This window comes from Antedon mediterranea, chromosome 8 (genome assembly GCF_964355755.1).
Source record: "Antedon mediterranea chromosome 8, ecAntMedi1.1, whole genome shotgun sequence".
Taxonomy (NCBI): domain Eukaryota; kingdom Metazoa; phylum Echinodermata; class Crinoidea; order Comatulida; family Antedonidae; genus Antedon; species Antedon mediterranea.
The window spans coordinates 426,087-447,539 of NC_092677.1; the positions used below are offsets into that span (position 1 = coordinate 426,087).

General features: G+C 35.7%; 2 protein-coding genes and 1 long non-coding RNA gene across 3 annotated transcripts; 1 reads left to right on the forward strand and 2 right to left on the reverse strand.

The window, feature by feature from the left end:
- Positions 1-517: 517 nt before the first annotated feature.
- Positions 518-12,744, forward strand: LOC140057807 (uncharacterized). Its single transcript, XR_011846974.1, has 3 exons — positions 518-632; positions 814-866; positions 12,643-12,744. It is a non-coding gene; the product is annotated as an uncharacterized lncRNA (long non-coding RNA).
- LOC140057806 (sodium-coupled monocarboxylate transporter 1-like) lies at positions 815-9,790 on the reverse strand. The gene is made up of 15 exons (XM_072103553.1): positions 9,281-9,790; positions 8,558-8,623; positions 8,197-8,248; positions 6,321-6,388; positions 5,811-5,965; positions 5,569-5,709; positions 5,278-5,407; positions 4,854-4,942; positions 4,479-4,588; positions 3,998-4,152; positions 3,323-3,507; positions 2,766-2,869; positions 2,057-2,193; positions 1,819-1,944; positions 815-1,433 (listed from the first exon to the last, which is right to left on the reverse strand). Exons 1-15 carry the CDS (start codon positions 9,623-9,625, stop codon positions 1,398-1,400), a joined length of 1,899 nt encoding a protein of 632 aa, XP_071959654.1. The 5' UTR covers positions 9,626-9,790; the 3' UTR covers positions 815-1,397.
- LOC140057805 (ankyrin repeat and SAM domain-containing protein 3-like) lies at positions 11,265-19,908 on the reverse strand. The gene is made up of 12 exons (XM_072103552.1): positions 19,824-19,908; positions 19,163-19,362; positions 18,851-19,049; positions 16,812-16,933; positions 16,123-16,204; positions 15,839-15,971; positions 15,427-15,603; positions 14,960-15,097; positions 13,927-14,395; positions 13,549-13,690; positions 12,225-12,397; positions 11,265-12,104 (listed from the first exon to the last, which is right to left on the reverse strand). Exons 2-12 carry the CDS (start codon positions 19,360-19,362, stop codon positions 11,771-11,773), a joined length of 2,169 nt encoding a protein of 722 aa, XP_071959653.1. The 5' UTR covers positions 19,824-19,908; the 3' UTR covers positions 11,265-11,770.
- Between the last annotated feature and the right edge of the window lie 1,545 nt (positions 19,909-21,453).

A 21,453-nucleotide genomic window follows, 5' to 3' on the forward strand; every position in this document is an offset into this window, starting at 1 on the left:
TTTTTATGTAACATTATTTTGTTTTTGGTGTATTTATTTCCGAAGGCTTACCTTTGTATACTACATTATTTATAGGGTCTTTATTTCATTATTTTTATTATTTACAAAATGCAATAATAATAATGCCATTCATGTGTTGGTGATTCAATAGAAATACATTTTAATTCAAACATTAATGTGCTAATGTTGTCATTAATGCCAAGTGTCTGATACTATAAGGATAAATTTAACAAAACATGTTTGTTTAATGTTTTTTTAAAGAGATTCTAAAAGCTCTTTCTAATGTTATTGTGAACAATACCAATATAATATAATATACTTAAGATTTTCAGAAATTCTAAATCACCCATGTGGAATTTATGATTACATTACAATGAATAAAAATACCAATTCAAAAATAAGTTTTGTTCATTAATGTACCTAATGTTTTTTTTATTCTACCAATTTAGTCATCACTATCAAATCAATCAAAGATGGGTTTTGTTCATTAACTGTACTTAACATTTTTGATTTTAAACATTTAGACATATAGTCAAGTAGTGCATCAATCGTAGAAGGTTCCTCATAGCAATAAAGTTGAGCCTGGATTTTAACAAAAGAGTTAAAAGAAAAACTAGCATCTTCATTTGCAGGTATTCACTAAGTCTGTCTTTACTTTACAAATAATACAATAATTCAGAAAACATTTTAAGTTCAGTTTATATTTATTCATCAACATTTACAATACAAAAATAAAAAGTTAGAAAATGTTAATGAGGTAAAAAAAGTTAGGTAAAACTAAACTAGAAAATTACTTTTATTTTAAATTTTCAGTACTAGAAATAATTTGAGGACCTTCCCATAGAAGATCAATCCTGGAGTAACAAGTAAGTAAGCAATTCAATACAATATTCTAGTAATCTTTATATTTGGAGCAGCCAGTCATCTTGATTGGTATGCCTACTCTATAAAGCTCTGTCTACACTATCAAACTAGTTTGACAAAAAAAGTGTGATATGCCTAAATATTGTAGCCATATGCCTAAATATGGTGGTGATATGACATGTCCATATATGGGAATTGTTTTTGTCGCATAAAGTTTGATAGTGTAGACAGAGCTGTAGAGTGTATTCTTGTTGAATGCTTTGATGAGATGAAGGGAAGTCAATTAATCTATTTTATTATTTTAAAAAAAATGTATATTATATACATCAAAATACATTGTAGATGTACAGTATTTCATCAGGTTATTCTATATCTCGTAAACTTCGTAAATATTGTCAACTATTTCTAATTGTCTAAATTTGACAATTTGTATAGCTATTTAGAAGTCTTGTGTACAAAGCCCATACAAATATAGTCATGGTGTGCTCAAAATGCTAATATAGTTCACTAGCTGTAAAGAAGGCGGAATGTGATCAAATGCCTGTCTGTTCTTCCTTCATCTTTGGTTCCTGTGGAAATACAATTTAATTTCATTTCATAACATTTATTAACAAACTATGACAAGTAAGTAAGTATACTTACTTAGAGCACATGTCTGTAGTTTAAGCTTGGTTCGCACTTGGAGGCAACGAAGAGGCGGCGCAATGCAAGTGGATTGATCAATCACAAGTAACAGGTGATCCTTCGCGTCGTGATTGGTCCAGCTTACGAGCGTGCGCTGCGTCCAAGTGGGAACCAAGCTCTATAGTTAGCGTAAGAATCATTGGTTCAAACCAGTCCAGTCCACGGTAGATCATACCTAATCTTTAATGAAGCGTATTTGACAAAGAATGGTAGTAAAGGGGGCAGTCATGATGATGAGTTTGTTTTTGAAAATGAGAGTTTGTAGAGTACCTCGTTTGATTGTGACGTCACAACCATAACGTGTCCGTTAATGTAACCATCATCGTCAAAGTCTGCCTGAACACCTTTCGTTTCCATCATCGTTTTGTTGTAATATCCGGTTTGCATTGTCATTTCCTGAAAAACATGACATGTGTTTGATTGCAAATGAGGGACGTTTAGCTGTTGGTCAACTTCATTCTTCATTCTATTGTCATACTATATTTCTGTGTGACGACTTGTTACTTACCTGGACACTGTCATCGTCCTCTTCTGGTGGAACACCACAATGTAATGTTTGCCGCCATTTTTTAGGCAGACAACAACACATGATATCGAAGACTGGTGATATCAGGCCAGGGTCTAGTTCGCTTGGATCTTGTGCTCCTGAAAATGTATTGAAAAAGAACATGGTAGATCTGATCATGGAATACAATGTTGGAGTGAGTGGCTGAGCGGTTAAGACAGTGGAACCGTAATTACGTAGCCATAACATCGGCACTTTAAAGAACCTAGTACATCTTTCGAGACGAGTAGGGGTTACCCCGGTGTATTAGTACATCACAGCCACTGATCACCAACTGGGCCCTCTGGGAGGGCCCAGTTCAGTCTTTGACTGAAGAGGTTACCCAGTATAAATATAAATTTCAATTTCAATCAAGGATAAGATCGTTTTCCCTTTTGAGCGATGTATTTGTTTGTATTCATTTGATATTCTTGGTTTTTCTAAGGAAACGTAACATGGACACGTACTACGTATAATATGTCGACAAAATTAGCAATCCCCGAACGGCACCTCGTAGGAATGCAATACATTCATTCTGCACGGTTTGTTAACTTGAGACATATTCGATATTCTGAGATTAGATTCAAAAGTATCAGAGTACTTGATTTATATATTTCATTACACGTAGGCCTACCTATGGCAAGTTTTGGCGGATTTGGCTTGCCATACCTACCTGTTATGAAACTCGTTACTAAGCCAAAGAATAGAGTTGATAAAACAGCCACAGCGCTATAATATAGGTAACTCATAGAATACCACGTTTCAGCTAGATTTGTGCTGAAAATTAACGTCATAAACCCAACTTAAATACCTTAAAATAAATTATAAAAGTAATGTAATAATAATTAATTATAATTATAATTATTGTAATTATATTTTATAATACATTTTAGAATATCGTATTTTGGAGTATAGCATACTGTAATATCTGAATACCGAAGTGATTTAAATGTTTGCGTCACTAGGCCTACACATAACCAACCAATGAAACAATAAACTAACAAATCAGATAACCAATCAACAGACAACCAATGAAACAATAAACCGACCAATGAAAATGAGTCTCAATCATTTCTACAACCAACAGAATTATCCAATCAAATTTACGTCAACCAACCGATCGACCAATCAATCAATCAATCAATCAATTAACAACTAACAAACAACTAGCACACCATCTGATCAAGCAACACATCACCATATTATTAAAAGTATTAAAAATAAACTTACTATGGTTCTGGCGTAGTTGGTATCATTGTTGTATCAAATGGTGATATTGTTGTAATAGTATCGTTACAGAGGGCTACAGAGATTGGTTTATTACCAAGCCATTTAGTATATGGTGGGTAGAATTGAGCGCCAACTCCAACCCAAAACGAAAAACCCAATCCGGAAAATAATCCAACGATTGCACCCTAAAAAGAGAAACACAAATTCGATCGATGTGCATGGAACTACTTTATAAAATGTTAGTGTGTTATGACTATGCGACACTACCGGGTTACAGCTACAGTGTTTGTAACCTTAAGGTGCTGAATCTTATTACCCACCGTCCTTCGGATTTGTCGTAAAGCCGTTGGTTTCGTGGACAGAAAACACACACGAACTTTACGTGCACTGTGTGCATTATCTTAAATGAGTGGCAATCCTAGCGCTGTCGTGGGTCCCTTGAGGGTCTTCTGATTAGACAGTTGTATATACAAGGTACATTATATTTAAATTACTTATAGGCCTATATTGTACAATAACAAAGGAAACAAAGTGAACAAACATGAGAGTTATCAAACCAGGAAGATGTACTGTACATCTGCCTCATCATACGATAATTAAAACCCACAACATTCTGTATCGCCTCCAAACAAGCGGCTGCGACAATTTATAAAAAATAGATGAAAAGAAGCTTACGATTGAGTTGGTCCAAGGAAAGAACATTCCTAGCATAAAAACCCCCAATAACGGACCGCCAATCATTCCAAATATACTAAGTGCAGCTTGAAGAACGTCACCAAGTTGAGACGCGACGTAAGCCATACCAATCGACAGCAACCCAAACGAACACACTGGAAACAATTCAAAAATTATAATAGGTCTAATTTATAATCAATGATAGTACGTATGCGGCAGAAAATCGAGGCATTTTAAAAAGAAGAGAATAAATACGTTGAACTAACGGCAGACTATACACGTTACTATAGGACTATATAAATCGAACGATCGGTTGATTGCCAATTTTATTGCAAGTGGTTTCAATGGTGATGATCCAGTTCAATTACGTCCGAGTATATGTAAAAACATTTGACCAATCAACGTAGCTCCCTGACGCAAAGCTACTTCGTATAAGTACTTTAATTTACCATCATGATTATATTAACTATAATGCACTTACCTACTACTTTACTAATCTGTGTATACTTTTCCTCGGAGGGGTTAAAAAATGGTTTAATTACGTCTTCACCCAAAACAGCGGCTAATGAATTCAGTCCAGAAGACACTGTACTGTAACAGAACATTAAAACTATATTAAAATGTGCGTCAACATGAATGTGTGTGTATACTGTACTTCGAAATACCGTTCACTGTGTATGCGTCACTATGACGCAATGCCCGAGAGGGAGACGCGTCACATTAGTAATGGGAACCGAGCTTTAATAGAAAAAACATTGGTACGAGGAGGCGCCGTTTGGAACACTGCCGACTGTCAACATAATACAGTTTTATGACACAGAAATAATGTCCCGAACGGTGCCTTGTACAGTCATACCTTAAAGCACCGCTGAACATTGCAGCAACGAAAAGTCCCGGTATGCCGGGGAAATCCGCAAGAATGTCCATTACAAGGTACGGCATCAGCTATAAGAAGAGTAAGAAAGAAATAATGTTAGAATAATGACAAGTCAACCTCCTTGCCGCCGCGCTCATGGTGCATGCTGGGAATGGCACAAGCTGGGGTTCTTTTTCCATGTTGGTCATATCTTAAATAAACATCTTATTTACTTTGTTCCAATCAGGACGCAACTCAAGGAAGGACGTAAACTCAACGCGAAAGTATTTGGCCAATCACAATTACGAGCGACGACTCGTGAGCCCCGTGACTAATTACACTTCGTCTACGTCCTTGGCTGCGGTCGTAGAGTCAAGATCATTATTGTTCTCCCCTCAATCAGCTAAATAATAAGAGTAAATACCTGATCCGTTTGTTTGACATAACCTGCTGTGTACGGGTCACAATCTCTGTAAACTGCGTACATCACTAACCCACACATAGTAGCTAATGATACAATAGTAAATAAACCGAAAGCGTTTATATACAACGCTCTGGAAATAGAAAAAAAAATAGATAAACAAAAAATTTAAATTAAACGAAAAACGTATAGCTTGGTTCTCACTAGACGCGCGTCTACGTCATTGCGTTGCCTGGGAACCGAGCTTAATGCGATTTGATTCGCCGAAATGTGGTAGAGAAACTGGCCACTTACATTTGAGCATCTTTCATACTTTTACAACTCAGATAGCGTTGAACTTGTGATTGGTTTACTCCATATATGGCGACCCACGTGAAAAATCCTCCAATTAAAATCGACCAAAACGAGTGACGTATACGAGGGTCCGCACCAAATCTGTAAACATAAATTGCAACGTATTATTATATCACTGTGACGATTTGCGTTTTCGCAAAATTCCCACCGATTCGTTTATATAGGTGCATATGCCTACTTACTCATCAAATTCAATTCGTCCACCTTCTTGAGAAAATTCCCAAATGTTACCGAATCCTCCCAAGTCTACCGATCCTTTGATGATTACCGCCAGGAAACCAGCTATCATTACTGTCACCTGGAACACGTCAGTCCATATTACAGCTTTTAAGCCACCCTAACAAATACAAAAAACATTTTCTCAAACAACCATCGTCATCTTTCGTATCATCACTACACTTCCTCCGGTTTGGATAGTAGCCTATACCTTTGTCGAACTTGGCGTGCCATATTAGTTTACAGATAATGAATATTTATGAGTGCAATGGTACAAATAATTTCACTTCGTGAAAGATGAATGATTATTAAGAATCTATTCACGTGTGTTAAAATCATGAGTATTTTCATTTCATTTCTTTATTCAAAACAATATAACATTAAAAACTGTACAAGAATGAATTCAGGGTAGCACAAAAAAGTAACCAATGGTCAAATTATTTCCATTGTGGCCCTTAAGGATGAAATATACTTACTATTGTGCAATAGAACGTGCAGACAATACCACAAGCCCAAACGGCGCCCCATAGTGTAAATCCAGTTACTAATTAATCATAAACACGCAATTAACTGATTGTGAAAACATTTCAAATAAATCTTGAAAGAATTTCATTTAGCTTCGATTTTGTATAGATGACAAATTTCGTTTTTGTAAAAGCACAAGTTAACGGAGTACTTACTCGAACGTTTCGATCTCTATCAGAGATCCTTCTCAACTGACTGCGGAGTGTTAATGCAGCTTGGTCATTCTTGACGTCATCTGTTGATGACGTTGTACGCCTCCGGTTGTAGGTTGGAGGTTGTGCGGGGCTCGGCCAGGTGATGTGTCTATCAAATCATTGTACAAATGCGAGAGTTCGTGGGCTCCAGTGTCCCGGTTCATGGTCTTCTCTTTATTTCTCCTTATATGTAATGATTCTCTAATCTGTCTGTCTTTGCGTTTAGGCTCTTTGGTTAAGATGGTAGCCTCCCAGTTCGGTACATGATTGTGTTTTATGACATGTTCTGTAATGGCAGATTTGTGTATGATCGAAGATGTGGATGTTCTGGAGGCCCTAGTCATTACTCCCCCCGTGTTTGTTGTAACATCTTTTTTGTGATCATTAATTCGTGTTTGTAATGCCCTCCCTGTTTCCCCAATATAAACTTGTGGACAGTTGCGGCAGGTGACTTCGTAGATTACTCCACATGTATCCATCTTCTCGATTTTATCTTTTGGGTGGACGAGGCTATTCTTGATTTTATTTTGGGGTAGGAAATAGGTTCCGACATTGTGATAGGAGAGAGTGCGTCGTATTCTTTCTGCCATTCCTTTTACATAGGGGATTCCTATGCTACCTCGCATCTTGATCTTTTCCTTCTGTGGTTCGTGTCCTTTGTTCTTTTTCCTTTTTCGGTTTTCCATAACTCTCTGGAAGGACCACTCTGGATACTGGCAGTTGTGTAACGCTTTCTTGATGTTATCCATCTCAACTTTCCTCAAATCCATATCTCCCACTACCTTCTCAGCTCTGTCCACAAGCGTGTTTATAAGCCCCAGTTTGTGTTCGAGTGGATGATGTGAGTTGAAATGTAAATATTGGTCTGTGTGAGTGGGCTTCCGATAGACTGAGGTGGTAACTGTTCCATTGTCATTGAGTGTGATGAGCATGTCCAGGAAAGGTATTGTGTTGTTTGTCATCGATTCTGTGGTGAACTTGATATTGTCAGTTATATCGATGTTATTAAGATGTGTGTTAAATGTATGTACTGTACCTATGGGGATGATAGCTAATACATCATCAACGTATCGTTTCCTCTTAACCAAAGAGCCTAAACGCAAAGACAGACAGATTAGAGAATCATTACATATAAGGAGAAATAAAGAGAAGACCATGAACCGGGACACTGGAGCCCACGAACTCTCGCATTTGTACAATGATTTGATAGACACATCACCTGGCCGAGCCCCGCACAACCTCCAACCTACAACCGGAGGCGTACAACGTCATCAACAGATGACGTCAAGAATGACCAAGCTGCATTAACACTCCGCAGTCAGTTGAGAAGGATCTCTGATAGAGATCGAAACGTTCGAGTAAGTACTCCGTTAACTTGTGCTTTTACAAAAACGAAATTTGTCATCTATTTCAAATAAAGTTCACTAATATTATGATCGATTATATTCGATCCTTCAGATTTCTAGTTTGAATATCACTCATGTAGTCCTTATTGTTATTACCGTTCTTTTTGTTTTCCGGGAAGTGTGCAAATTTTAAAAGTCGTTCTGCGCACGCATGCAGCTTAGAAACATATATGAACATGCAAGGAACGACTGTTAGACGCAATAGCTGTGTGAAAATGAAGTTTTACCTTGATTCAGCGCCAAAGCAGGAGCATAAATAACGATCCCAAGATACAGCAACTGAAATAAATAATTAAGGAACTTGTTATTAATACGCGATGCGTATAATCCTGGAGGAATTTCCTCCATGATAAAATCGAGAACTTTTTTTCCGATCGCATTTATGCAGTTCGTTTCGAAATTAATAATGGCGTCGGACTATCGCAATACACATATCATGTCATGCATTGTCTGTATATATGAACAGAGACAGCGAAATCATGTTAAGTATTTAATACAGCAAGACACGTATCTAGATGACTTGCGATAGTCAGTTAGACTTTATCTACTGACAGCTGTAGAAGAATCGGGTTTTACAACTATACTTACCATTTGAGCGAAGAAAGTGAACGTACCACACAGTCTGACGACTCGATTAAAACGCCTTTCAATGTACTGTTATAAATAAAATGATGTGATATTAAAATAATTTGGTTATGAATAAGTGGAATGGTTTGGCCATTAATTTTTTTATCTCACCAAATACTAATGAAAATGCGAAAACAACGGTCAATGAGGCTTATATATTAATTATTGGCCAGCTTCTGTCATGCTCCTAGTAAGATGATTTATACAATAGGCCTATTTTGTATTCATATCGTTTGGTAGATGCATGTCGACGTAGGCCTTTATGTTGAGAGGAAGGTATCTATAATTGATCAATTGATTGATAAATAATTAAAGATTGCTTTAAGTGGAACTTGACGACCAATCGCCTATTTGAAGTAAACGCCCAAATTATAGTTTTATCACTATATTATGTCAACATGTTATCTACATGCGCTGCGTATTATAGCCTACATTTCGTAGGCACTTGGTGTATTGACGGTGACGTGTGTTATCACCACACCGTAAACATAATTTATCCTTGACAATTGAATTAGTAAGTTACAGTGTAATGAAACATACATCTGAACTTTGTACGAAAACATGCAATTATGTGTTATTCAACAAAAACTTAACAGATAAATGTGTTCGAAAAGACTATTGTTTTATTTAAAAAAATAAAATGGTTTCTTCGATATGTTTTATCAACAATTGCACGTGACTTACCTCGTACGCGCTTGTGAGTTGAAGTTTGTAAAAAACGGGAAGAAAGAGATGCGCAGCGGCAAAACAGACGAAGAAATACGTCAGACCAAACCACCAGAACATGGTCCCGTGGACATACACGTCAGCAGGGGTACCAAGAACGGTAATAGCAGACATAAAGCTAGCTAAGAGCGAAAGACCAACTGGCAGAGCTCCCATCTGTCTATCTGCCATCAGGTATTCCTTGGATGTTTTCTGTCGTCCTCCACACAATGCATGGTAAACTCCAATGCCAGCAGACACACATAACATTAAGGAAAATACTATATAATCCCAAACTTTGAATTCATTCGTATGCTTCGTCATTTTTAAGGTTTTTAAGTATCTTGCTCTTTGAAAGTACTCTTGTCTGGCTGTGTCACGATCTCAGTCTAAAATTTCAGTAGTATTTGGTTGGTCTCCCGTCTGATTGTCACGATATCGCAGTCTAAAAATGTCAGTGTTATTTCGTTGATTTCCCGTCTGCCACTGTCACGATCTCGCAGTGAAACAATGCCAGCGGTTTTTGGTCGTTCAGACTTGCTCTCTTTAATATTATACAGTTCGTGATTGATTGTAGGGGGTCATAAGGACCCTTGTACAAATACCACCATAAATCAAATAGACTTTGTAACTGCTATACTTTCAATGTTTGCTCTCGTCTTAGGCCAAGACCTAACAGTCTACGGTAAGAGCGACAGTAATCAACTACCGTATATGTAGGCCTATTATAGATTCTGAAATCTAATTACAATGCTACTTCATGTTTTAGATACGTATGAGGGTTTCTCAAAGATAAAAGAAAACATCTGATTCTTTGCATTAAAAACTGACGTAATCAGTTAAATAGTCTGTTATGGATGGCGTCTAATCATGGAAATGTCTGTGGCATGATAATACTAGCTTGCCTTCCATTCATTTCGTTTCATAAGTCTACCGACGTCGTTTTTAACTCTGTAGATTTTGCTTTTTAGACCTAACTTGGAAGTTGTACTCAACATGCAGGTATACTACATCTATGATCTCAATAAACTGTTGTACGAATTACTTTGTGGTTAAAAGCTGTCTTTGTGTTCCCCCAATAATACCGACCAGATGTATTAAGTTCTTTCAATTCCTTCATCTCTTAATCTCCCTTGGTAACGGTTTATTAATTCATAACATTGTTTTTAAATTTGTTATTCGATTTTTTATTCACGTGAGACATCTAGTTTTTGGTATTTGTTTGACTCACGTACTTAACTTACAACGACTTGTTTTTTGTGACTGGTCGTAAAAATTACTTGATAACTTTCTAAGAGCAGCGTGGGAATATCTATCTAGGATAGTTCCTTTTATTACAAGCCAGCTGCTTAGAATACAACTTCATGTTAAGTACGAACTTACAATTTTAATAATAAAGTATTTAGGCCCATACACATTATTTGACACATTTTAATGTCAAAGTGTATGCACTTTTCAACCCGGATGTAAACAAACCACAAATTATTGAATGTATACATTTGATGTCAGATGTAAATTTATTCATAAATATATGTACATAACAAAGTACCAACATGTTACAATAGACGCGCTCGACACAAGCGCGTCTCGTTCCTTAACTTGTGCAATTTGAATCTCAAGATATACACGACGGCAATAAAAATACTTAGCCCATAAAAGAAGGTGATATTGTACTACAATAAATTACCTACTACACTATAGTTCAGCATAAAGATCACCTATAATTCACGAATCAAAATCTATTCCAGATTTGTTTAGCTTCCCAAATGGAATAAAATGAGTGCTATAGCTTATTTCTGATACAGATGAACAAAATTGCTAAGTTCTATTTGATAAAATTGGGTAATTACCACAATTAGCATGGGTCCTGGCTTGGGTAGATCCAGAGAAGATGGGGGAGGGGGATTTCCAATTCATATTCACATAGCACTTCACTTTACAATGTTTAGGCTTTCGTGCAAAGTCCTGGATCCACCCGAACTAGTTACTAGTACATGTGCTAAGTATATACTACAGTACTTGCTTTGTATGTGTGTATGCCGTTTGTTTGCACAAGAACACCCACAATTTTTGGATTTGCAAAAATAGTGTACCTATATACCAACAGCCTTTTCAAGAACATCAATTTATTGGTGCTCGAAAGCGTAATAAAATCTCCACTTTAAACGTTATCTGTATTTTCAATATGGGCCAAAATATCGAACAATCAGTTTCTGATTTCTAAATTTATTAAAAGTAACTTCTTCATGATCAAACTGGTGTATGTATTTTGACACTATCATATAGTAACTACAAGTTGGTCTTGCAGTTAGTAAAAAGGCTTCCTACTTTCTAGGATTTTTATCAGATAATCTATATTGTTTTGACAACTCTTGTAACATGACCACAGTTATGATTTTGCCATTTTTATATTATTTAATAGTCTACTTAAAATAGGTAACAGGTGCTTAGTGAAACAAGGCTTTAAAATCAAGGTAGTGAATTGCCACTAGAATTTGGTGAGAATACAACCTGATGTCCATCACTTATTTTGTCCATATTATTAGTTGCCGTAGCAACAGATCTCCCAAGCTGATACATATATTGATTAAGATTTTGAATGAGATTTTCCAGAGTAACTTCTGAAAGTTCTTGTTCTGATGGAATGTTTGCGGACAATTGGTAATGTGTTGCATTCTGTTCTTTCTTATTTCCACTTTCGTCTTCTGTTAAATTTGAGTTGATTGCACTTGCCATGACCTCTGACCCTGATGATTCTGTTTTGTTGCTATGAAAACGCTTCAACAGCTCTGCTTGGTATACCCTGTAAACACAATATTATTTATAAATTCTGGTGTGGTAAATATATTTAACATTTTGCAGATCAAGCACATTATGATGTGTATGAAACTTACACAGAAATTATAGAGTATGTTAAACTTGCCTTATATGGTCATAGCAGAGTCTAATATTATGACTCATTTTACATGTTTCCACTATAAGATCTTGAACATATTGCCAACTTGTACGGTCTGACATCAAGCAGCTTTCTGCAACACTTCGCAACTCGCGTTCCTCATGCACTTGGGCCTCAAGCTTACTGTTTGATATAGACAACTGAAGTATCAAAGAAAAGTGAACATAATTGGCAATAGAGTAACAGAGGCAGCGGAAATCATAGAACCCAAATTTTTTTTAAAGATTTACAAATATAAAAATATTGGTTGTAAGGGCAACGGAAATCATATATATAATCACATATATGTATCAAAGTCATATATTATTGGTAATATGTGTAGAGCAAGAGTGAAAAATCTGAAACTCATGGCAAAGTTAATACTGTTTTGTTTATTTACTGATAGGTTGTGATTTTCAATTAAAGTTAGCCAAAATGGACTTGATTAACTTGCCATGTAAGTATTGAAATAATCATATTATACTTCATATAACATTTGTAGTCAGGACAATTTTAACATAAAACAGTAACATGATTATACAGTAGTAGTATATTGACAATAAGGGTGTGATGGTATAAATACTGATAGCCTACATTTGATTAGGTATAAAGGACAGTTTAATGTAAACTACTAATGTTTGGACAAGAGAGTTTAATGTTCTATGACGTTGTAAATGCACATGTATACAATAGCATTACTCATAAAAAACATTTACTGTCATGAAGCGGTTTGTGAGAAGCATGATAAAGTAAACATATTGAATTACTGGTAAAAGAACTACTTTATTCTTTACTTGTTTAGTAAAATCTCAAAAATAAATACACCAGAGAGTACAGTAGGGATCATGTCACAATAATGTTCTGCAGTTACTGCAGTAACTATATCTTGTTTACTTTTTAACCTAGTTTTTAGGTATTCATACACACTGTCTATTGAAGTAACTGTGTATATTGAAATAAACTTAGGTCTCATGTTATTGCAGTATCATTTTATTACAGTATAAAAATAGTTCCTGCAGTAGCTGCAGTAGAATACATTTTACATGATCCCTAAATCTCTGTTTAAACTATCAAACTTTACGCAACAACAAAATGTGATGTGCACATATATGGACATGATGATATCATATCACTACCATATTTGGGAAGATCATTAGCGTAAAGCTCTGCCTACACTATCAAACTAGTTTGACAAAAAAAGTGTGATGTGCCCAAATATGTTAGTGATATGACATCAACATGTCCATATGGGCACATCACATTTATTTGCCTTTGATTGTGTAGACAGAGCCGTACATGAGTATTTTGTTACCTGTTGATATTTATGAGCCATTTCCTGCATAATAGACTCGACCCTGTCAGCGTATGTTTGTTCAAGACTATCTTTGAATGGTGGCGCTTTACTATGTTTCCTAGCTATTGCATTTGTCATTTTCTTGCGTGGTCCTAATAATCTGTAAGACATTATATCTATTTGTTAATAGGTTGGTTGGTGGTTTCCATACTTGGTTTTTCTATAATTATTACAGCTCATAGTCGAGCTATGAATCTATTTATTCCTGGTTTAAAATTGTAATTTTTATTACCTGGGTTTTTCTAAAAGACACCACCCATTATCTAAGTCTCATAATGACATAGAAAATAGGGTTTATTTAACAGCTTACATTGCTGAAAGAGAAACATTACTTACTTAATACCAATTTCTTTGAGGTCTGTATCACTGAGTGTTAGAAACACCCTCAAGTCAACATCCTGTTCCTCAAACAACGCGTAATATTTACTTAGATTAAGACTCTCCAGCAACATTGCAAGGTTTGAGTAAGGATAAGGTTCCTCAACTTCATCCTTAAAAATGTTCACAACCTTCTCTGGTGGAATGTTGCCATAGAGATGAGGAACATGTGACGGTGTCCCTATATGAGCATGATGCGAGTTTTCTTTCTTTCCATTCTCTTTGGATGACTTCTCCACATGGTCACCAGTTGCCTCTTCATCGTTGCTTGAGATACTGTTTTCACGACTGATGCCAACTGATCCTGCAAGACCTCCGGTGCTGCCGCTCAAGCTGGATGAATTGGAGCTTTTAATGGTGACATCTCCAGCATCAAAGAAAGAGCTGCCATCACCAGCATTCTCATAATGTTCAAACCACGAGGAACCTGGAATATGAACAAATGTAACATATGTTAAGGAAACACTTCCCTGAGAATGAATCAAACAGGTGGTTATTTTTTCCAAGGGAAAAGTGCAAGCGTAAGCAATGGAAGAAAACATAGATTTAGGCCTAGCCAAGTAGATGAAAGAATTTGATAGCATTTACTATTTATCTATTATTATCTATTTACTAGCACTTCTTCAGTTGGTCTGTAGATTGAAAAGGGCACTTCAGGAAAAAGGGGGTTCTTTCAAATCCTACAAACCCCCCTGGCTACAGGCTTGATGAATGAAAAGCACAGACCACTACAATCAATCTTTATTTTGGGAGAACCCCTTTATGAGGACATTTGTTGAGTCCTAATGGTGTTTGCTGTATTATGAATGTATGAAATGTAAATTATGTTGAATATTAGTATGGTCTTACCTTGCTCATTGCCGTCTAAGACAGCAAAGTTATGTTCCTTAGGGTTGATTGGAATATTAGTATGATCTTACCTTGCTCATTGCCGTCTAAGACAGCAAAGTTATGTTCCTTAGGGTTGATTGGAATATTAGTATGATCTTACCTTGATCATTGCCGTCTAAGACAACAAAGTCATGTTCCTTAGGGTTGATTGGTGAAATGACCTCACGATTGGAAACTGGGTCAGTTACAAATGGAAGATTGTCTTCAAATGTAACGTATCCACTTGGAATTAATGAATCTATAAAAATTAAATCATTATTATTATGTGATATGTCCTTTTGTTTACAAAGCTAGTTCTATCAGAGGAAAAAGGTAATCAAGATGGTTGTAGTAAAGTAAAGATGGTAAAGTACAAGATGGATACAAGTAGATAAAGGACTACCACTTACCATTTTAAGCATCAGGAAGGTTGGACTTAAGGAGGAAGGTTTTGCAAGAGTATGACAAAAGAACAAAGAAGACAAAAGGGGAAAAGAGAACAAGGAAAAGAAGAGAATATGGGAAAGAAGAGAAAAAGGGAAGAAAACCATAATACTGTAATAGCACCATGTGAATTGATAGGCTTACTTTTGCTAGGCTTTCTTACACCCTCAGTCTGTCTGCTGTCCTGAAGCATCTTAGCCACCGCATCTGGACCATCTCGTATACTTGGTCCTTTGCTTTTTAACTTAGATGTACGACCATGATGTCTGGGTCTTTGAAAATTCTCATCAGATGAGCTAAAATCGAGGCCTGAACCAAGCCCTACAGAAAAAGGAATGAAACAAAAGGAATGAATATATACAACTTGAAGTTAAAGTCGGTAAACTAATAATTGTATTATTTTTGTATTTATTGTTTGTTTGTCTGGAATTGGAGAGACACGCCCTTTGGCGATGGTTGGCAGCTCTTGTCTCTCCTCAGTGTTCCCTTTTTATGTTTATGTTTCACTGAAAGGAATAAAAAAAACAATGAAGAAATAAGTAATCAAAGCACTCACCTGGCTCTGACCGTAATGAAATTGACGCCATTGTATGATTGTCAATGAGGCTAACAATCTTCATGTGTCCATTTACAATGGCCAATGACCTCGCTGTATCTCCCTTTGTATTCTTATACTCAATGTTTACACCCTGAAATATAATATTTAAATTATTTAGTCATTCTAAAATCTTGACAACTGTTTAATTAATTCTATTCTCAAACTGAAATTTGAATTTCTATCTAGTAGAACGAATGCATAAATTAAGTAAATGTTAGAATTATTAACTGTAAATATCTTACATGTTCAAGTAACTTGTTGACAATGATTTCATGACCTTCGGCCGATGCCATCATCAAAGGTGTGATTCCATGGTGATAGTCCCTGTAAACAAATCATGTAAATCAAGTCATGTTTGAACCGTGTTTATCCTCATTAAATTTAATTTCAGGATTTGAGAGTTAAAGTACAAGGGTCATTCCTGTTCAAGCATGTAGACTAAATTATTAACTGGAAAATTGATAAAAAGGCAGAGGAAGATGAAGAGCCCAGTTCCTGTAAATGGTAAATGCCAAAGACCAGGGACTTAACATGAGTGTAGCAAATTACCAGACCTCAATGATGACCATAAGTCAACATTGCCAAAGACCAAGTGTAGCTAATTACCAGACCTCGATGATGACCATAAGTCAACATTGCCAAAGACCGAGAGTGTAGCTAATTACCAGACCTCAATGATGACCATAAATCAACATTGCCAAAGGCCGAGTGAAGCTAATTACCAGACCTCGATGATGACCATAATAAATCAATGTTCACAAAGGACAGGACACAATGATGTAAATCTCTGTCTACACTATCAAACTACTTTGACAAAAAAGTGTCATGTGCCCAAATATGGTAGTGATATGATGTCATGGTGTCCATATATGGACACATCACATAATGTTTGATAGTGTAGCCAGAGCATGAATTATTCATTTGGACTCACACAACATTTGCTTGTGCTTTGTTGTCTAGTAAAAACTGCACCATAGTTTGATGTCCAGCATTTGTAGCATAGAATAACGCACTCCATCCCTTTGTATCTCTCTGGTCTATCTTTGCTCCTTGCTGTAAATACACAATCAACAATTTACAATCAATGGATAATATTAATTATTTACAAAGATACAGTTATTATTATTATTAATATTACATCATCATGGCAACATCACATTTTTTTGTCACATAAAGTTTGATAGTGTAGACAGAGATAAAAAGTTGTCTGATGTTTGACTTAATGACTGAACTACTCTGTCCAGGTGGGGTTTTAAAACATACACATTAATGAATGTTTGACTTAATGACTGAACTACTCTGTCCAGGTGGGGTTTTTAAAACATACACATTAATGAATGTTTGACTTAATGACTGAACTACTCTGTCCAGGTGGGGTTTTTAAAACATACACATTAATGAATGTTTGACTTAATGACTGAACTACTCTGTCCAGGTGGGGTTTTAAAACATACACATTAATGAATGTTTGACTTAATGACTGAACTACTCTGTCCAGGTGGGGTTTTAAAACATACACATTAATGAATGTTTGACTTAATGACTGAACTACTCTGTCCAGGTGGGGTTTTAAAACATACACATTAATGATGTTTGACTTAATGACTGAACTACTCTGTCCAGGTGGGGGTTTTAAAACATACACATTAATGAATGTTTGACTTAATGACTGAACTACTCTGTCCAGGTGGGGTTTTAAAAACATACACATTAATGAATGTTTGACTTAATGACTGAACTACTCTGTCCAGGTGGGGTTTTAAAACATACACATTAATGAATGTTTGACTTAATAACTGAACTACTCTGTCCAGGTGGGGTTTTTAAAACATACACATTAATGAATGTTTGACTTAATGAATGAACTACTCTGTCCAGGTGGGGTTTTAAAACATACACATTAATGAATGTTTGACTTAATAACTGAACTACTCTGTCCAGGTGGGGTTTTTAAAACATACACATTAATGAATGTTTGACTTAATGACTGAACTACTCTGTCCAGGTGGGGTTTTAAAACATACACATTAATGATGTTTGACTTAATGACTGAACTACTCTGTCCAGGTGGGGTTTTTAAAACATACACATTAATGAATGTTTGACTTAATGACTAAACTACTCTGTCCAGGTGGGGTTTTAAAACATACACATTAATGATGTTTGACTTAATGACTGAACTACTCTGTCCAGGTGGGGTTTTTAAAACATACACATTAATGAATGTTTGACTTAATGACTGAACTACTCTGTCCAGGTGGGGTTTTAAAACATACACATTAATGATGTTTGACTTAATGACTGAACTACTCTGTCCAGGTGGGGTTTTAAAACATACACATTAATGATGTTTGACTTAATGAATGAACTACTCTGTCCAGGTGGGGTTTTAAAACATACACATTAATGAATGTTTGACTTAATGAATGAACTACTCTGTCCAGGTGGGGTTTTAAAACATACACATTAATGAATGTTTGACTTAATGACTGAACTACTCTGTCCAGGTGGGGTTTTAAAACATACACATTAATGAATGTTTGACTTAATGACTGAACTACTCTGTCCAGGTGGGGTTTTAAAACATACACATTAATGAATGTTTGACTTAATGACTGAACTACTCTGTCCAGGTGGCTATTTTTTTTTTCGTACATAAGTTGGGGACCCCTCATGAAACGTCACAAAATAAACATGAATAATTCATCAGTTAAATTTGTTGTTCCGTGTGCACCCAAGCGTATAGCAACAAGAAGTGATTATGGCTGATTATTTCGACAATCCACACAAAACGCCGCTATTCTATTATGAAATCGCACGCGGCAACCACAGCGGAGATAGGCCTAGAATCGTACCGCACTTGTGTAATCACTTCTTGTTGCTATACGCTTGGGTGCACACGGAACAAGAAAATTAATGAATGTTTCTAGGTAAGACACAGTAGAATGAACAATATTATGTCAATCTCACTTGGAGTAAGAAGTAGCAAACGCTTTCATTGCCACAACTCGCTGCAAGCATAAACGCTGTTGCGCCTTTCTCTGTCTGAATGTCCACTTGAACTCCACCATCCAATAGCAAGTTTACGATGTTGTCATGTGATATATATGATGCATACATTAAGGGTGTCCAGCTTCCTTTGTTCTTTTGATTCAGGTCAACTTGACCGCTGAAAAATGACCATTTTGATGTAAAGTTAATCAAAATAGTTTTTTGAAAAACATACCCTTAATCTAATTGCAATATATAAAAAATGTCTTAAAGTCTAACAATAAAACTGACCTTTGGATAAATGCATGAACAGTTTCGTAATGACCAATGGAACAGGCAGTGTAGAGGTCAAGAGGAATCGGGTTGAATTGGTCTTGCAACGAATCATAACCACGCCAAACTGATAGACTTCGATCCAGAAACTCTGTCTCGCTGGCTTCATCACTTGCTTCATAAGGGTAGTCAAGGTTACCAGCTGCTGCAGTTGCCATCTTTATCAAAGTAAACAATTTATAACAAAATATTATAATTTAGAGCAATCATTACCTGCTCTAATAATATTTCACTGTAATGTTTTGCATTGCACATTACAAATATTTCTAATAAAATATTTTAAGCATATTATAATTATTACTATATTTTAAATGATGGCAGACAGAGTAATGTAAATGTGATGGTGGGATCTATGTGATGATGATGTTTGTGTTTTCCCCCATCATCACTCTTTCCCAACCTCAACAGGCTCCTCTGACACCAAACAACAACAAAGGAGTTTGTGACACCAAACAACAACAAAGGAGTTTGTGATCTATCTCACCAGTCCAGTCATCAACACTCACTCACTCACGGCCACGTAGGGCTAGGCCTAGCTAGCTGCTTCGTTTTTATTATGATAACATCTTAATTATCCCTTTTTACCTTTGTGGTAATTTGTATATTATGCAAAACTTACATTCAGTTACATTAATCACATTTTATTGGCAAAAATAGACATGGAATTTCATTACATTTTCACGTCTTTTTCAGGCAGTACGTACAGAAAATTGAGGTATATTCAGAGCGTCATTTCGACGATCGACCATTCTCTACTTCTACGGAGCGCCATTTATGCCTTTATTTACTTCCGAAAAAGAAATAGTACTACGGTAACTGGTTCAGTGGACTAAGAATGTATTTTCCCATAAAAACATGAACAATGAAAATTACTAAAATCATACTTTCCGTAGAAAGAAAAACTCCTAAACAATGTTTTCACTTATAAAAAGACAAAATAAACGGTTAAATTCAACCAAAACCTGACAACCAATTTGACTTTTTTTGCTTTAAATGTTTTCAAGTAAATTTTTTTTTTCCGAGTATTAACAAAAAAATTTGTTTTCAGGGAGGGAAACGCTGTTAAATTTTGATGCTGTTAATTATTTACATTAGAAGATTTTTCAAATCATGTAAATAAAATATTTTCCGGACGGGAAGCTAGCAGTTCCCCTCGTTTAGTTTGCAAAAGTAATCTCGAAAAGAACTCCATGTGGAAAAGAAGTCCACCCAAGAGTACTAAAAATGAAGGAGCACACGAGCTTCTTTTCGAGGTTTTATGGCAGTCTATTTAATGGAAAATAATGCCATGCAACTTTGTTTCTGATTTTAAAAAAGGTCCACTTGACATTTACAATCCTCAAAATATCTCTCTTTCAAAATAAAAGAAAAACAATATTCATTATTTTCCATTTAAAAAAAAAATCCACTGGCGCCAAATTGGGTCTACTTGAGCACAGTATATTAACATATGAAAAGATTGAAACTTGAGTGACTTCATTTCTCTTTTATATCACTGCTCCCATGGTACCAATGTGTCCACTTGAGCACAGTGTTTTTATATGAAGATATTAAAATTTAATGACTTTATTTCTATTTTATATCACTGTGGTTCACTGGGGCCAAATTGGGTCCACTTGAGCACATAATTGTATTAACATACGAAAAGATATTAAAATTTAGTGACTTTATTTCTATTTTATTTTTTTATTAAACCTTATTTTGTGAGGGTGACCCTAAACAGCATATGCAGCAGACAGTCAAAAACATATATGAAAAAAACGGAAGAACTATGTTAAAAAATATAAAAATATATACTATGTACTTAAATACAAAAATATAGCCTACAATACTTTACAAAACGTTGAGTTTTTTCTTTTGGGATTAAATATTTTTTAGAGCAGACTTAAAATTATTTATTGTTACCGCATTCCTTAGTTTCGTGGGTAGAAAATTTAGGTATGTTTTGGTGCTCTATAGATGAAGCTGTTCTTAAAAGTCACTGACACTTCGGGTACATCGATGATTGGGAATTCTGGCAAGACGCAGGGCAAGGTATTCCGGAGCAAGACCATTTGCAGACCTGTAGGCAAGGCAGCACAGATTTAAGGTGTTGTAAATGTTAGTTCGTGGTGTGACAGGATGATCTTTAAGGATAATGCGAAATGCTCTATTTTGAATTTAATGGTCTGTATTTGGTCAATATTCGATCTGATTCCCCAAACACTACATCAATAGTCAATGTGTGGGAGGATTATAGTGTTATAGAG

Bases quoted from the DNA above. Each gene is read 5' to 3' on its own strand.
- LOC140057805 (XM_072103552.1), bottom strand. From the start codon at position 19,362: ATGGCAACTGCAGCAGCTGGTAACCTTGACTACCCTTATGAAGCAAGT. The intron at 15,098-15,426 runs GTAAGCCTATCA...TAATTTTTATAG, and splicing joins TGTAAGAAAGCCTAGCAAAA to ATTCATTAATTCCAAGTGGA. The intron at 13,691-13,926 runs GTAAGTAATGTT...AATGTCTTACAG, and splicing joins CTCAAAGAAATTGGTATTAA to ATTATTAGGACCACGCAAGA.
- LOC140057806 (XM_072103553.1), bottom strand. From the start codon at position 9,625: ATGACGAAGCATACGAATGAATTCAAAGTTTGGGATTATATAGTATTT. The intron at 8,624-9,280 runs GTAAGTCACGTG...TATTTATAACAG, and splicing joins AACTCACAAGCGCGTACGAG to TACATTGAAAGGCGTTTTAA. The intron at 2,194-2,765 runs GTAGGTATGGCA...ATACATTTTCAG, and splicing joins AGTAACGAGTTTCATAACAG to GAGCACAAGATCCAAGCGAA.